The sequence below is a fragment of the Zonotrichia albicollis genome, chromosome 1 (genome assembly GCF_047830755.1).
Source record: "Zonotrichia albicollis isolate bZonAlb1 chromosome 1, bZonAlb1.hap1, whole genome shotgun sequence".
NCBI classification, from domain to species: domain Eukaryota; kingdom Metazoa; phylum Chordata; class Aves; order Passeriformes; family Passerellidae; genus Zonotrichia; species Zonotrichia albicollis.
Genome location: NC_133819.1, coordinates 87,774,762 through 87,793,543, shown reverse-complemented (window position 1 = coordinate 87,793,543; position 18,782 = coordinate 87,774,762). Strand labels below are relative to the sequence as shown.

Genomic DNA, 18,782 nt, shown 5'->3' with positions numbered 1-18,782 from the left:
CTAAAAATCCCTGCAAGCTGGAAGTCCTACTCCTCCTCCCTAATTACTGAGTCATGTTTTTTTAACCCATATATTCACAGCACTATTCACGGGAGAAACAGTGCTACTCTAGCTCAGCATAAACAGCTACAACTCATGCTCTGAAAGCAGGTCTTTAATTGCAGCCCTGACTTTTCCCTTCGATCTCCTAGACAGCTTCCCACAAATGGGTATTGCCAGAGCCTTTCATTTCTGCCTGTTTAAGATAGCAGGATGAAGGCTAAAAGGCTTTGTAAGCTATGGAGATGAAGAAAAATAACCAAGGGAGAGGCAATAGGCTGCTATAGAATCACAAATAAATGCTTCACATTTGCAGCTCAAAAGAATGCTCCATGTTCTAGGCCCCCTAGAAGAACAAACATGTAAAACAACTGCTTTTAAAAACAGAGACTATCTCGCAGCTGTAGCTTAACTATTTTACAATACATCTTTCCCTGATGAGGATGTGCTTGCTGGCCTCTTCAGAATCTGTGCTCTGTCAGTATTCCTCAGCAGACAGCTGGGTAATTCCTCCCCAGCACCTTGGACTGAATGCAGACAAAACCATAGAATTCCATGATAACTAATTGCATCACTCTGATTAAAGTAGATGTGTTAGAAACACATGGAATTAAAGAGAAAAACTCCAGATTACAAAAAATACCCCAAAACTGAGGATGCATTTCATTAGACATGCAGAGAGATTCATTAGCTGTATGGAGCTACAAATATCCAAACTTAAAGGATATCAATTGCCTGAGGGAAGGGCAGCACAACTCAGTTTTTATCAATAACCCGTGCTAGGTGTTAGATAGAATAAGTCTTTTAAAGCACATAGTCCTGCTCAACATTGTATTCTCCCAGAGGCATTTTGCTCCAGTCCTGCCCTCACACTCTTTATTCATATCCATCTCTGCCTGCTAGGTGGTGCTGTGGGATGGTTTTTCTAAGGCAGAACAGGCAAGTTGCTTTTTTCATTCCCCTCACTGATATTTTTTTTTTCCTTCTGCACGAGAACAGCTGTAGTGTTTTCTGTATCTTGGCTGTACAGGATGTGTCCTGTCAGGTCTCTTGTCAAGCACGTGGTGGCCACCACTGAGGATGCTGCTTCTCCAGAGCAGTCAGGGAAAATGAGTGTATCAGCTTTCATCTGCATGTATCCATGCAGGAAAGCTGGAGTCTTAGATGGAGGTAGGAGGTTTTAATATCTAGTCTAAAATTTTCAAAATTTTCATTACCCTTTGTTTCAAAAGACACAGGACATTTAAACAAACTATTTCCATTTACAAAGAAGGATTTAAAATTAATTCAGATACACAAATCAAAAACATGATTTCAAAGAAAAGGGAAAGACTAAAACTTCCCAGAGGCCCAACGAGTGAAATGTCTCCCTTTTTCCCCCTCAGACTGCAACCTACTTGTATGATGAAAAGCAAACTACTGCAAAAACTTTGGAAGACACCCTTTGAAAAGGGTGGTAACAAGAAGGATGCTGGTTTAGGCTTCATTTTTTGTCTGTAACTAACTAATAATTCAAGTGGCAGGATGCTACCAGTGCTATAACATCCACAGTGTCATAAATGGTGCAGACTGGGACTGAACTAGTCAGATCTGTAGGTAAAGTAAGTGCGGTCCATCTGTTCCACATAACTTCACATCAGTTTAGCCAAAGATGACGAATAATCCTAACCCACCCTTCTGAGCAGGAGGGAAATAAAACAAAACAACCTCCAAGATGAGTAACTCTAGTACTACATCAAATGATGACATCAGGAAAATCTTGTGCTTGATTTTCAGATCCTGTCCCATGGCCCAATGCCTTGCGACACCCTTGGAGCCTTTGCTGTTCCTATACAAAAGACAGCCTAGTAAATGGCAATGTGTCTTTAACATAGCTTTCAATTTCTGTGTAGTGAATAGAAATTTTTTGTCTGATGCTCTGCTGTGAATGATCTTCTACTGCCAGAAGCTGAACCTGGGCATCCACATTGCATCCCTTCATCAGAAGGGGATGACAAAGAACAAGAAGGAAAAATTTTGCAGACCAGTGACAAAAGTTGAAGTATATCCTGTTTTTAAGGAAGTTTGCCTCAAATCTCTCTATTGGATCCAGCTATTATGGACATCCATCTGAGCAGTGCAGATCTGGAAGCAAACCTACTTTCAGGTGGTGTAACATGTCTTTCCCCCTGCAGCCATGCGCAGTTTTTACTGTAAAAGGCTCTGGAGTTCCTGAGTGCCTGGAAGGGTGGCCCAAGAAATACCTAATATGTGAAGAGTGTGTATTTGTGGAAGCTTGACTGCAGATGAGAAAGTGAAAAAGAAAAAATTACCTGAACAGAAAACACTGCAAACCACACAGAGTTGCAGTGACACAAACGAGCAAAAATTATGAAGTGAAATTCTATCCTCTCTACTTAATAAAAGGAGTAAAGCATTTCACTATCTTTAATAGACACATATATTTAATATAGTTTTAATATATTTAGTGTCTTCAGGAAAACACAGTGAACTAAAACACAGTCCCCAGGGATTAACAGTTTTGAAGTGACTCCATACATTAATAGCTGGGTAGTCTCTTCTCCCACTTTACTCTTTCTTTGCTATAAGAAAGCCTGTGTCATAGGAAAAGCTTAACTGGGGAAGCAGAAGCAGTCAAACTCTAAGTTAGAGAAGTGTTACATTTCTCTCCAAAAACATAACAATAAGATGCTTAGACAACCACACTGACATTTAAAGTGCAATGGAGAAAAAGGGCTTCAGAGAAGTTGCTTTAATTTTATTACTGAGCTAAAGAAGGAAGCAGTTACACTCTGCTGGAAATGAAAAAGGCAAAGCATACGTTTACTACAGTTGTGTGTCTTCTTATTAGAAGAGGAAATTCAAAAATAAAAGGGACCAATCTACAAAAATTCCATGCTGGCTGAGGTATTATGAGTATGTTTTATATTGAACATCACATTCTTGTTTTTTATTAATGCAGTCTTCAAAAAGGGAAAACAGTGAAGAGATAGAGGGGGGCAAACCAGGAAAGCATCTGAACTCCTTGTTCAATTGCTGTGATCAAAGAGGGTCAGAATATGGGAAGAGAGTACACAGCAGGCCCAGATGAGGCTCATTTCAGTGTATCATGGCAGTCAGCTAGAAAACCTGCTGGTATGCTGGAAATTATTCTGAAAAGTCTTTATATGGTATCAACTACTCTTAGAGAACTGTGGAGAGAAAAAATAAAAAAGGAACCTACCAAAGAACCTTCCTTTTGATCTTGATCTTATGAAAAGTAATTGAGGTCCATGCATCTTACCAGACCTTTTTCTTCCTAAGGGCAAGTTGTGTAACTGAGGAGACCAACATAAAATCTGTGAGGTAGCCATGAGTCTTGGGTAATACCCTGGTGAGGGTCTGAGCTGCTTGCACCTCAGAGGTTTCTTGGGGTGCACTACATGCTGAATACAGAGCCATCATGTGTGTTTTGGTAGTTTCCATTTTTGATACAGCCTATTTTTTCTGTTATCTAAGTATTTTCAGCTAGTAGCCTTTGCTTCAAAAACAGCTATTCTAAATGAAATAATGACAAACATTTTTGAGCGATGCCAAAAGAGCAGATATGGTAACAATTAGTATCAGGTTCAACTTTTACCTACGTATCTGTCTTCACATATAATCTGTCCTTCTATTCCCTTGTGTTCTTCCACCAGGCCTCTAAAATCCAAATACCAATTTTCCAGATGAGGGACCAAGGCAAAAAGGGATTTGAAAACTGGTTCAAGAATGTGCCTGGCAGCTGGATTCAGCCTGGGTCTCCCAATGTAAAAACTCTCTCCCTATCTGGGCCATTCTTCCAGGCTAAGCTACAAGCCAAACACTGGTATATTAACTGCTGTGTTGGCTGAACTGTCTCAGATCTGGTTTACATGACACTGCAAAAAATGTTGGATACCACCTTTCCTGCAGGCAAAATTCCACTACTGAACTATATATATGGGAATGAGGACAGATACTGATTTAAGAAGAAAATTACGATTCATTTAAGAGGAAAAATAAAAATTAATAGCAATAATAATAATAATAATAATTATATAGTAATTCAAAAAATAGTAATTGTATAGTAATTCAGTTTCTGTTCAAAAAGAGGAACATTCAGGAAAATAACAGAGAGGAGATTAAGCAGAACAATTCTGCAGAGAAAGAGGGGTCCTATACATATCATAGCAGCAGCTGCAGAGTACACAGCAGATTTAAGTCATATTTTTGGAGAAGTAAGAGATCCTTGCACAGACAAACATTTGAAGAGACTTTGTGTGGAATTTCTGCTACTTCCATGCAAACTCTCCTTGCATTTCTTCAAAATCCTGTAAAAGGATCCATACCAATTGTGCAGTTCTCAAATATCTTTAATAACAATTCAATAAACATCAAAATAAAGGTGAGAGAAAGAAGTAACTTGGTAATGAAGTTACAAAGTTTACTACAAACAGTTTGAGAAATTAAGTGATTAACAAAAACATCCTACCCACATCCTATGAATCAATTGAACTCTGCTTGTACCAGAATAAATATCATAGTGCATTGAGATAAATACGTAAACTGAGCCCAAAGTTCTGTTAAAATAAGGATGGAATACCTGCATCCTTCAAATCTGATGGAATAAGTAACAATTACCATAATGCCCTTTCTTTAACAGTCAAAAAACTCCAGAATGTTAACACCTACTCAAAAATGCAAAGGTTGGCCACCTCCTTTCTTCTGTAGGAGTGCAGGAGTCTTCTCAGCACCACCGCTGCAACCCTCCACTCCCATACGCTGCCTTCTACTGGCACAATAACCAAAAAGCTCTGCCAGAAATTCAAGACACTTAACTAAGTCTCAGGAGATCTGGATGCCAGGATTGTTTCTTACACTGGTCTCACCACACAGTTCAGATAAGGCACTGGTACTTTGGGGAAACATATACATTCACTATGGTGCATTTTCACAGAACCACAGGATATTCTGAATTGGAAGGGACTCAGCAGGATCATGAAGTCCATCTCTTAAATGAATGGCCCATTCAAGGATGGAATCCACAGCCTTGGTGCTATTTTAGAACTGTGCTGTAACCAACTGAGTCAATCTCAGGGCATTTTCTTACGTTTCATAGTGATCTATCTCCTGTACCACACATGCCACTGATATGGCCCAGTCAGTGAAAGCAAGAAGGAATGACTGAGCACAGAGGGTATTTGCCAGCATTGCAGGATGTTTTGTGAATGATTATTTTAACTACTAGATAGATTAAGAAAACTGTATCACTTGACCTTCACTAAAGGTCTGAGCTAACAAATTTGAGTTTGGTGACATTTCAATGATTGTGCACCAGAAGACGTTTCCCTGCTGCTCCAGTTAAACTTTTTAATTGCCTACTTTCTAATGCCTTCTGCCAAGCACCACAGCCACTGTCATAAAAGATACATCACTAAAACACCTAAGAGCAACAACACCAGAAAATGGGAAACTCTGGAAACTGAAGCATTATGCACCAGAGTTCATGAAACAGTGTTCCCAGAAAAGGTGCAGACACAGCTACTTATTTTAATTTTAAAACACTCCTGAAAATGCAGCTTATTAAACTCCTGAGTTAGGATTATTGATATTTCTACCCTGAAAAATGATAACACAGCTGTCCCAAAAGGTTTGTCATAATGACCACAATGTGCTTTATACTGGCCAAGCTGATTTCTGCATTTAGATATGCATAAAAGTCTCATGTGTATACTGTACCATAAGCCTGGATTATAACTACCATCTTTTTATCCTTCAAGAAACTCTCTTATATTTCTTCATTCTGCTTCACCTGACAACTTATTTTCTATTTCTTTTGATTAGGCAATTGATTTTATTGTCAAAGACATTTGCTACTGGTGGCTTCAAGCATGCTGGAATAAGTAGGCTCCATTTTCTTTAGTCTCAGTCCCCAATACAGACAAACTTTCCAACTGCTCCTTCTCCTTTCACTGCAGTGCTGGACATAATGCTCATTAGAAAACACTAGGAGCTAATACCAGATATAGATGTTATTATAATAGTAATCCATTATCAAATAAATATATATATTAATAGCTAGGGTGTGAAGCACAGCATTTTGCTCACACATGTGACACTGAACTACTGTAGTGAGGGAGACCAAGGCAATCCTAAAAGCTAGTACTGACTTTAGGGTTGCTTTTCAGTTTTTACCCCACCTCATTCTAGTATAACTCTTGCTTTTCATCTCTCTTCTTGCATTTCCTTCTCAACCAGAAATCTGTACATCTGCATAGATGCACGGTATTTTCTGGGAATAGTTGGACATATTTCACTCATCTCTAACCCGACACTTTCTTAAACAGTTTTGAACAGATGAGACTGAGTGAAAAGTTGTGTCTGAGCATTGGTCACATTGTTGGCAGTTAATCATTACATTTTCTCATTCCCCACTTCAAACGAGTTGAAATCAGATCTCTGATACCTTGTGAGGGAACTGTGTGTTTTCTAGTATCTCCTTAATCTACAAGAGTTCCTTTTGACCACAGAAAAATGTGTATTCATCCCTTCAAAATACTTGTAAGGGAATGCAACAGATGGAGCTACAGGAATAGTGCTGCAGGACTCAACTACTTTTATGTCTGATGGAAGGACTTTGAAATCTACCTACAAATATGTTTGGTAAAGAGCAGCAGCACTCACAGCAGTCTGTCTGCTGAGTTGGAGAGACCAAAGCAAGTGCTTAACACAGTCTTTGCTGGCTAGTGTATCCTATTCCAAGTTTATTGCAACATCCTGATCCTTATCTTCAAAGCACTAATTAAATACAATTCAAAATAAACCCAGTTCATGCAACAGGGCTGATCCAGTTTCTGAGTGAAAGAGGAAGAAAGCTCTCTGATGGCCTGGGTGAGCATAGGCTCAAGACCTCAAGAAGTAGGAAATAGGAAAGTTCCAGTCAAGCCAGGATTTCATTTCTGCCTCCCGTAGCCATTTTCATAACAACAGTTCAATGGCCAAATGCACAGCAGATTAATATAAGAGGCAGCTGCTAAGCTGAGATGGATGTTCAGGGTTTCTGTAAACTCAAAGCAGTTGAACCTGCTCACCAACATCTCGAGGGCAGGGCAGCCCATGGGTGAGACTGCAATAATTTTAGGCTTTGAGGGGAGATCTCAGTTTTGCTCTGAACACTTTTAGAAAGCAAAGGAACCAGAAAGCCTGTAAGAATGATACCCAGCTAACATTTCTACTTGGTCTAGGCCTGAAAACAGAACAAAACTAGAGGCTTGCCAGAGTTGTGGCTAGAGGTAAGAGAGCAATGATGCAATCTAAATAGCCTGTGCTTAAATTGTATGGAGCATCTCATTTGTCAGGAGCTGCAGGAAGGTTTGTTAACCATCAGGGCAGCAGACTGGGAAGAAAACATGTAAAACTGATCACAGCAGGTTTCCAAGCCGTGTGATTTTTCCTGGATTCTTAATTCTTTTAGCTAGCCAGAGTTCCTAGATCGCCTTCCAAACACATTGAGAATAAAGCATAAGACAGTTCTACAGCACAGTCCCTTACAAAAATCAGGCATATGAATAGACCATCTATACACACAACTATTTTTCAAAATATATGGCCATAAAATTCAATGAGACCCAAATACTTCGTATTTCCAAGATTGTCAACAAGAGGGCAAACCATCCAGGTTGGCAGTGATTTCATTCAACACGCTTTGGGGTTATTATATGTGCTATTCATACCTGGTAATACCCTGCTATTTATTCATACCTGTTAAGACCCTTAGAATTGTAACCTTCTCCATTACTACAAACCAATTTTTGATATTTATTTGGAGACCCACTTTAAAATCCAGTTGCATAAGATTGGGTGAGAAATTTCTTGAGGAAAAGATCAAGTTATGGAATTCTCAAGTTTGTTTCTGTCTTCAGTGTAGCACATGTATAAGTGACTTGTGAAATGGACACTAATTTAGTCAATCTTTTTGACTGAGTATCTACCTCTACATACCTTAAATGATTCATTTGTGTAAAAAAAAAAAATAGGGTTTTTTGTGAGTATTATTTCTCTCAAAATTCTCATGAAATGACTACCAACCACAGGCATGCTTTAACCTGCCCGTGGCACCATGCAGAAAAAGCAGCCCCAAAGGGACTTGTTTGAAGTCAGGTTGATAGGGCCCTGAGAAACCTGGTCTAGTGGAAGGTGTCCCTGCATGTGGCAGGGAGAGCCTGGAATTAAATTATCCTTACTAACCCTCCCAATGCAAACCAATTCTATGGTTCTATGATTCTGTAGCTTTCCTTTTGCAATCAACAAGTTTACCCACTAAAACAACATTGTTCTCTCTGAATGTGTCGGGTTTTGTTTTTCCTTTTGCTTTGAAATAGGTTTTTTTGCTTATTTCTGAGAGAATGATATTTTTAAATATTCAGAAATCATTTCTTCAATACCAAAGCAAGCAAAAGGTTCACACAAGGCACTGTAAATTGATAGTTAAAGTTTGTAGTTAACTTTGCAATCTCAGACTCAGACAGAAGCAAAGTAGGAAAAAAAATTAAAACAATATGTGAGATAGGAATCTTTAATCAACTTCGTTGTATCAGCCTGGGCCCAGCATTCCACCCTGTCTTCTGAGGTTACCCAGCACCACTTTGAAAATGGATTATTTTCCACTGAAAACAATGCCAAAAAGGGGCTTTAGCTCCCCTGGGGGAAATTAGAACAGCCTGGATCATCAAATGGGAAAAAATAATCATTATCAGGAGCAGTAAAAAACGGGGGAAAGAAAAGGTGAAACTAACCTCAGATTTTGGATCACTTTATGCCTTAGAAGTGGCTTTGAAAACCAAGATGGATTGGCAAAAGCTTGTGAGTTTGTGATGCAAAGAAATGTTTGCTTCTCTAGATAAAGAGATATAGAGAAGATACAGAGAAGCTGCTATGCTTTTTTCAAGACGTTTGGTCCAGAAATGTACTTTTGTAAACAGTCAATAGCTAGTCCTGGAGGACTGAAAGCACTGATATACTAAAAGTATTGTACACTTTCTCTTACTAGGTTAGAGGAATTATCAACACATACGAAAGATTTTATGTGTGTGTGTATATATATAAGACCTTATATATGCCTATTGACCAGAAATACATTCTATGGACTTAATATGACTTAATATATGCACATGTCTTTAACTTGGTGTCCCTTCTTTTGGATAAGAGAACTTTTCCAAGAGCTATTACCATTTACCTGCCAGCAATCCACCAAAGAGCTCCAGTGCCAGCTGCCAGCATAAAAAAGTCCATTTACAACCAGCCTAGATATATTTGCAATACAACACAAAACCAAATCCAATTGCAGGAGTAGTAAGGCATAGGTGGCAGAAACACTGAGAAGGTGGTGAAATATCATCTCCCAGGAACCGTGAAGTTGAAACATGAGTGCTACAGCACGTGGCCAGTTCAGGCACCATCCTCGACAGGTTAGTTTCAAAAAAAAAAAACCCCAAAAATTAGGGAGCAATTCTAAAAGCACTGTTAACTACCATTCAATTAACTTCTAGTTTTGTCTTCTAAGAACCAAACTCTCTTGCACAAATGTCCCATGCTAGCACCAAATGCTAAAAGAAAACTTGGTTGACACCAATATTTCCTATTTACATAATTTGTAGCTTATATAAGATGGTTAGAGCCTTGGCCTGCTGTAGCCCTCTTTTGCATGCCTGCAGCAGCTCACTGCTGACCTCAGTTATGTATTAAAGTGATCTAGAAGCCAACAACATGTAACCATACACCCATAATTGAGTACATACTTGAATGCTTTGTCAAACAGGGAACCACTGATGAATTGCTGCCCATATAATTAATGAAGAAATAATAGTAATGTGCGTTTACGTTGGGATAATGCTGCCAATATTTTATGCCAGGGATGTATGAGCCACTGATGATTTGAAAGCAGTCTACAGGCAGCCTGTGAAAGCCCACTGCCACACCGTGGCGTGCTCATTTATGGTTGGACACAACTTACAAAGAACCAGCAGTGGGCCTAAAAGTCTGGGATGTGCCAGTAATGCTCTTACCTCCACATAATATCACTAAACAATGGTACAGCTACCATCACACTTCCAGTCTAGTGCCTATATAATACCAATCTGCAACAAAAGGCTCTTTCTTTGTGTGCCATAGCAAACAAGTCATCTAAGATTAAGTTTCTTCCTGCTTTTCAGTTCTCCACCCTGACACAGCTGGTGCCTCCAAACTGGTAAAATGACAACAGTGCCAGTGCAGTCACACCACTGGAATTCCAACTGCCTCCCTAATAAGTTTATTGAGAGCCAACTTAGATAACAGCGCTAAAATGATCAACAACTTCTGATAACCCATCAATGTAAGCATTCATTGATGCTCAGCGGGGTAAAACTGCAGTAGAATTAGCAATAGTAAGGGATACAATGGCAAAAATCTGAGGAGGCTTTCAGTAAATTGCTTAGAGTCCTTCTTTGACACAAATTTAAACTTTTATTTCCCACATTTTCCCTCCATTTTTATACAGAAGTATTGCTGAGTGTGTAAAGTGATCTTGGAGCTGGGTACCAAAATCAGAGCTGTTGCAGTACTGAGCATGCCAGCCCCCAAGGTGCTCTGCTGAGCCCGTGTGATGCAACAATCCACTGCTCAAAGTGAGCAAGGGTGACAGAGCCAGCAGCCCCTTGCAAACAGAGCAGAGTAACCAACAGTGAAGGGGCAAAACCACTACAGATTTTGATAAAACAATAAAAAATATCTGTGGAACAGATTCAACAACTTCCACTGCTAAGTATACTAAACCCAGTCAGAGCTCTTGAGAAGGCAAGAAACCATGTGTCACAGCTGTGGCAGCTGAATAACTATACTCCTCCTGCATCCTATTAGAGGGATTTGTCCTAAGACTTAATTGGCAGTTTCACTATTCCTTTTTTCTCAGCAATGTTAACGTATTTTTCATCATCTTTGCTGTGGAAAAGGCACCAGCATAGCCGGGCTGCAACTCAGACTGTAGGTGCATAGCAAATTCCAAGGCTTCATTTTTCACAGAAAGTCAAAACCACCTTTAAGTGAGTAAAGCAGCTGTCCCACCACACTGACAGTAAGCCTGCCATACCTTTGGTTAACTTCTGGCACACAAACAGGGACTTAGATCTCCTCCAAGACAGTTGAAGAATAATGAAAAAGCAACTTTGATGCTACCTGAAACCAAACTATTCAAAGAACATTGCCTGCATTCCTCAGCTGCAGGCACTGAGCCAGGACATGGAGATAATCATTCAGGCTGGCAATGGGGGAGGGAGAAAGGAGCTTAAGGACCCAAGAGCTGAAGTACTCAGAGCAAGAAAATCTAGAAAGAATTTAATCTGCAAGGTAGCAATACAGTCATGTTTCTTTCCCATTCCACTCCCATTATCTGCTTTAGAGAATTAAAATGGTCATGGACATGCAGTATTTTTGTTTCTTTTTTGCTTCTTTATCTGTTCCATAGAAAATGTAGATGCCCTTCTATATATGAAGCAAATAGTTTCTCTCTTACCTCACACTGCTTTTTCAACTGTGGCAACATCCCCTGTTTCAGAAGGACAAATGGCTCAGAGTAATGCCTAGACAGCCCTGGAACATTTTACACTGGGGGAAAAGTTTCTCCTTATCTTTTCCCCATCATGAAGCCTGCCCTTTAAGCCTGAGATTTGAAAACTATAATGAACTTACTTTTACTTATCTACCAATATAGGTATGTCGACCCAATATAAATCAGTTCTTTCAATACTGCAGCATCTGTTCTTTGACTTGACAGTCTGCTGCAGCAGTGAAGTTTGCACTTTGTAGAAAAAATTCTAGTTAAAAAAGGACTCCTGGGACATTGAGCTCTTCCTCCTTGTGTTATGAGAGCTATCAGAGGAAAAGGGGAGAGCAGCAGCCTCTCCATGTCACTGCAGTACGCAACAGCAACTTTGTGTGACTCAGACACTTGAAACATTCCTGGAAATTTCTTAGTAACTATAACTATGGATTCAACTCCACCAACTACAGCAACTTTTGAGTTGTAAACAACTAGCATACTCTGTTCCAGCTACTGTGTCATACATATCTATCTATGTACAGGTCTGCATGGTAAGAGCAGCAGGAGCCCCTGGCAGGCCTTAATAAGCTTCCTAAAGCTCATTAAGAGCCAACAGGCTGGAGCAGGGTACATTTGTGGGTTTACCTATCCCATGGCCCCTCAGCATGTCAGTAGAATCTGTGCTCTGCTTGCTTTTCAAATTCCAGCAAAGATGGCCTTAAAGGTAGACTGTGCACTATATAAATCACTATTCCACTGGAAAAGACCTACCCAAGCTACATATATCCCAGCTTTCAACTTTTTGTCTCAGTATGTGGGAACCAGAAAGAATACCCTGCAGGCAGGTACATGACTTTGCCTTCAAGGTCTCTCCACGCAAAAGAAGACCTGACATTAGGATACATTTCTTTGCTAAGAGGGTGGACAAACACTGGAAAAGGTTTACTGGAGAGGTGGGCAAAGTCTCAAACTCGTCAGTGTTTCAGAAGTATTTGGACAACGACCTTCATAAAGTGAAGTTGTCGGGCATTTGGTCTAGATGATTGTTGTAGGTAACTTCCAATTGAACTTGTGTATTCTACTTTAAGAGGAGGTCACTCTGAACTGTCCTCTCCCAGTGCTCAGCAGAGGTGAGCAGCGTAGAATGGTGAGTAGAGTGGTTCCAAAGAATGCCTTGGGAACTGCAACTACAAAACCAAAAAACTGACCATTTCTCCATGGTCAAATGCAATGGCAGCGCAGACAGTAATGAGGGCATCTTTGACTTTAAGAGCAGCGTATGTGCTGACAAAAGAGTATAAAAACAGTAGAAGAGAAGTATCAGCTCAGTGTGACCTGGTTTCCACAAAGAATATTATGGAATGTTTTAGAGCCTAACACAAAGTCTATTTATGTACCCTAAAAGCATTAAAAAAATGCACTAAAAGAACACCAAAGCCATATAAAATTGGAATATCTGAGAGTTTTACCTTTGAGCCAATAAGCGTGTACAGCCATTGGATGGTCTCATTATGATTTATCACTCCATTCATGCCATCGACGTAAAGCATTATCTGGCCCAAGGCTATTGCAAAGGAAAGAGAGAAAATATAATTAGAGCTGGTGAAGACTTTTTATAATTCTAAGCATTGCTGACAATTTTCTCTGAGCAGGGTTTACCAGAGAAGTCGGAAGCTCAACTAATGAAAGATATATTGGGCAAGATTGTGCTGGATTAAATCCTGGGGAAACTTCACAAACTTTACTGACTTATTCTGAAAATATAACTGTGAATTTCATCCAGAGACAAGCCCAAACGCTTGTTCTTTCCTAGAAGATGGTGTATTTTATGCTCCCCAAATCTGCAAACAGTACTTTACACATGGCTTACTGTCACAATGGTTCCTTCAGCTACAGTGCTTTTTATATTATGAGCCAAGACTTTCACCATTTGTTTCAGCACCATATATAATGTTTGGAATTAGTATATTTGGATTGACAGTTTCAGTGAATTCCGGTGATATGAAATTAAAGCTGGACAATTAACATCAATAAGGACATCAACTATTCATTACTGCACAGTGCTCTCTTGAAAATAATTGTTACATTTTACTGAGAAAATACAGAAAAAGCAAAGCATGGTTATAGCAAAGAAGTGTCTTTATTAATTTATCCTAAAGCTTTTACAACAGCATTAAAAATATACTAGTAAAATATTTCATAACAGTAATTTCATAGTTTGCAATTTTCATAATATGAGACTTTCAAGAGACAACAGCTACTAAATCTTTTCTGACTGATAAGGACAGAAATTTTTTGTAAGGATTATGAAAAGTGAATTAGTACAATTCATCTATCATCTTCAAAAGTTTCCACTGTTAGATCTTCTGCTTTATAGCAGGAGATCAAAGCACAGTGGGATGAAAAAGAAATCACTGATGTAACACCTTTTAGCACAGCCTGTTGGCATAACAACTCAATTATTTAACGAACAGCCTGATGAGCCCCTAGAACACTGCTTTGGGGGGGGGGGGAAAGGAAAGAAAAGGGTGAGGATAATTATCACACTATTAATCTTCCAAACACATTCTGAATGTTTGCTAACTTTTGCACAGGTTGTGTGCAGTGCAGCATCATTTACCTTGAGGGCAGATTTTCAAAGACAGGTATGCTAGACAAGCACTTCAGTACCCCTATAGCCAAATAGCTAACAGTCATTCTTGCACCATCTCCTCCTTTTCCCTTTGGTCTAGTTGGTCAATTTATAGTTAAAAACATGAGGTACTATTTTTACATTCTTTATCTCATCTGTCACAAAAAGCTAGAAGGAAAGCCACACTCAGTGAATGCCACACAATCAATGAAGACTGAGAAAAAGCTGGCAAGAGAGCTCTGGCACAGAGATAACACGTCTCCTAGGCAAGCATTGCCACTGGAGTATGCCAGGCACACTCTGCTCCTCCTCTCCAGGAAACAATCACTCAGCACCCTCTGAAGACATGCCTCTCAGGTGAATAAAATCAGGTGGGAGGGACACAGGCCCAAGTGTTATGGTAAAATAAAAGATGTAAGCCAGCAGTAAAAAGAGATATGAATTACACTACCTGAATAAATGGCTGCTTTGAAGCATTTCATTGCAGGTAGAGGAAATGCTACTATCCCAGCAGTAATCAGAGAAAGTTCTTAATTCTTGTTTTTACTTCCTTTCAATGCTGAAAAGATTCGGCACTGGATCAGGATGAGATCCAGTCATGATAAGGTCAACAAATCCATTTTTTTTCCCCTTGCAAATTCTTTGGTTGGGGGTGAAGTGCTTTAATTTGAATTTGAAGCAAATGTGAAACAAATTTAAGTCTCAGAGCATGCTTTCCAAATTAATATAGAAATCAAAGACAACAAAAAGTTTGCTTTAAAAAACATGTACACAACACAAAATTACTCCACTGCTTATACTTAAGACTAATTAGACAGGAAGGCTAAGTGAGATCTGGCATGCATTTGTTTTCAGCCTGTTAGATGTGACTCTTTATAACAACAATATGTTAAGGCAAATTAGTAGACCTTAGAAAGAAGCCAAAAAAATGTTTTAGGGGTTCTTTAAAACACAAGAAAAAAACCACTCCCATTGCTGCTTGAACTAGTGGCCAATAAGTTTCACAGGGCAAGGAATGATAAACAACACCATCAAACAACCAAGATGTAAACACTTATGTGTCCACATCCAAGTCACATCTCCAGCAGTTATCTGCCACACATGAAGCTCTCAGCTGCTGCCAAACCTTGGTGTGGATCTTCATACTGCTATTTCCTGTCTTCAGGGGTCAGAAAAATGAGACAAGATAGGGATGGTTGAGGAAAAATCTGTTTTCATTAAGAGACAGAGTAAGATAAGGAGAATTTGTACTTTGTACAAAGCTGAAGCCCCATAAATTCTTAGGAAAAGAAGGCCAGAAGAAGATCTGAAATGAGGAGAATGATGGTTTTCATACTCCATCAAGTTTCTGTGCTGAGCAAGAACAGGTATTTCCTTTACCATAACCATACCACACCGCCAAAATGGAAGACACCACCAAAAACACCAGTGTAGGAGCAGGCTGCAAGTCCTTGGGCCCTTCCAGGCCTTGGGTCTGGCTGAGTAAGACACAGCAGTTTGGCACTAAAAGGAGACTGACAGAGGACATTTTACATTCTTTGAAGTTTTCTACCCAACTGCTATCTCACCTCCCACCCACAGCCATACTCTGCTGAAATGGCTGTGGCTGAAGCGCAAGCTCCACACATCCAGCACGCTCACACATCCACCACCAACATCCAGGGCCCCAACAAGGGTGGGCAGCCTCATCTGCAAGACAGTTTGGAAGGCCAATCTACGCCAAAATAATTTAAGTTCACATTTGTCTGTGCCTTTAACTAAACTTTTTATTTTCTTCTTTACCAAAAAATGAGGAGGCTATTTAATCCACTTAATCCCATCCCTCAGCTAACTGGAATTCTTTTTGGAAGTATATCAACAACCTACTTGTATTAGGAAAGTTTACTATTGTGCAACAAGGGGCTGGGAGAGGGGAGTTTAAATACGAAGCAGACCTAATTTGGAATTTCCTTGTTCTCACTACCCTTGTCAAACCCTTAATCTTATGTGAAAGTAGTCTGTGACTTTACCCATAGCTATTTTCAAGTGGAAAATTGATGGATTTTTAGGAAAGGCTTAGGCTAGAAAAGGAGAGACCAGCCAGAAAGCTCAGAGATTTCTGTGAAATAAGAAGTTTAAGAAAGCCTCTAAAAACTTGCCAATATTGGCACTGATACTCTCCTGGGATATAAAGTTTATAGGACCAAAGAGGAAAAGCTATAGCACAAAACATCATCACAATGAACATCACTTAAACCTAAAGTCTCTTTATCCCACCCAGACTGGAAAAAGTTTCAAAGCTGCTCCTTGCCTAGGCATGCACCTGCTTCTCTAGTCTTTTCTGCTTCTATTTTACCACAAGACTGACTTAGAGAAAACAAAATCACTGAATGAGCAGAAAACCTATTTTCTTACAATTTCCCATGAGTCAAACCCCTTCTCATCATGTCAAGAATTATGGCAGGGATGTCTTTTCTGATTGCATTTGTTTCCATCAGAATAAGCAAAATGTACAGCGTGAAGCAGGCCAAAGACAGACCTTGTCACTGCAGGTTTCACTCCCAAGAAAGCTTTGGGCCCAAGTTCTTCAGTTCATACCCAGCAGCTGTGACGCATGCCATGTGCTGCAACATGCAGCTACATGCCTGTACAACTACAGGCAGGTGTGCACAACAGACAATGGTGATGAAACTAATGGGGCAGAAGAACCAGCTGCTCAAACTCATATTTTCATTGCTAGCTAAACTCTTACTATCATCAGTGAGAAATCAAGGGTCTGTGTGATCGCATTTATTACATTTGAAAACTGACTGCTAGTTTTGGTATGCTATCCGGGACACCAAATAGGCTTACTCCATCAAAACAAACCTCGTGATGAAGAAAAACCCCATGTCAAGTGAGGGATCCCATAAAGGAGATAATGCAGTTATCTAATATACTGCTATAGAGCTACTAGTATATTACTACTACTACTAGGCGGTAATTCTGAAGAAAACAACCATATTCCAAACTTCTTTCTTGGTGTTTCCTCATTAGAGAGAGGCAAGATCCCAGCTACCAAGTGGCACCATCTTGAACACAAAATCTCCAACTCAGCTCAGCCTCCATACGTTGGATGTCAGAAGCTGCTTCTTTTGCTTGTAGCACATTCCCACCAAGCTTGCATGCCCACCCTCCAAACAGAGCTTACTGTCTCTATAAAATCCAAGAATATTTCATTTCCCTGATGATAAATCATTATTAAATACAACTTCTATACCATCCAGCTACTTGAAAATTAGTAAAATCACAGCAGAGCTCCTTCTTCTAAGAGGTGACATCAGATAAAACAGATGACTTGGACTCTCCACTGCTTCTGAAAAGGATCTTACAAAGCAACACTGTGGCAAACCTCATGACTCACACTCAGTCCACATCACTAGAACCACCTAAAATTTGTGTGTTTGGGGTTGGTTTTGTTTTTTTCCTGTTACTATTTGTATGTGTTGGTTTAAGCTTCAGTGAAAAATCTGCTATTTATAGGGTTATTCTCATTTCTTTACTATTGTTGACTCTGTATGTAATGTCACCCAGAAGCTAAAAACAATCTTGTTCCTGGCCACAAGTGCATGAATATTTTGTTTCTTATAAAATATTTTTAAATCCCAAATCTTTTAAGTTTGCATTTTTGCCCTCTCTTCATTTGTTCTTTCTATTATAACACACATCATGGTTGAAACAGGCTAAGGAATTAATTTTCAGAACTCCCATATTAACCACAGCCTGAACTTCTATTACACAAGAACTGAACTATCTCAGAAAAATCACATCAAAGAACTAATTCTATGAACCAAAGCTGCAAAACCAGTTCTGAACAGAGGTCAATGCATTAAATTGCTATTATACTTTGGAAGTTCTTATGCCGGTCAACGCTACTTTAGACTCAAACTTTTTGTCTTACGCTCTTTGAGAACTTCTGCAAGCCAGTTTCAGACTTAAAGCATTACTCAAAGTTCATATCTTTTGCAGAGACAGTGAGTTCCCAGACCAAACTCCATCTTCATTTTTCCCTCTGTCTACTTTACAGAGAATACATAGAGACACCACAAGTCCACCACCACAGAAACACTCTACAGGGGAATTGTCTCCTCTCCATGTTTGCTCTGCCACCCTTTTCCTCTGGTGTTTTTGCCTTTAAAACAGGACCCAGCCAAGTCAAAGGGGACACAGTACCTTTATTCAGCTGACATGTCTCATCAAAAGCTGATCATTATACACACCATGAAACACCTGTGGCAGTGGAGAGTCCCAACAGAGCCAAAACAGCTTCTTTTCCAGGATTTCTTCTGTGCTATTTTAGAAAATTTAATTGAGTGCAAAGAAAGAATGGACTCTCACTTGACTCTGCCAGTAGTTACACTACTGAAGGCCTTTCTATATGAATTAAAACCTGGCTTACATTTATGCATTATAAAAGGTTTGCATGATTCATCATAATTGTTTTAATAATTATTTTATGTTGCAGCACTCCAGTTTTAAATGCACTATGTTCTAGCATGTTTTACAAGATTAATAACA

At 39.5% G+C, this 18,782-nt stretch overlaps 1 protein-coding gene across 12 annotated transcripts in view; it reads right to left on the bottom strand.

Moving 5' to 3' along the window:
* FHOD3 (formin homology 2 domain containing 3) overlaps positions 1–18,782 on the bottom strand; it is a 374,194-nt gene that overhangs the window by 138,427 nt on the left and 216,985 nt on the right. For all 12 annotated transcript variants that reach the window (XM_074546351.1, XM_074546345.1, XM_074546323.1 and 9 more), the window contains exon 6: positions 13,084–13,178. In XM_074546351.1, coding sequence (XP_074402452.1) covers positions 13,084–13,178 — 95 coding nt within the window. The remainder of the gene's footprint in view (positions 1–13,083; positions 13,179–18,782) is intronic.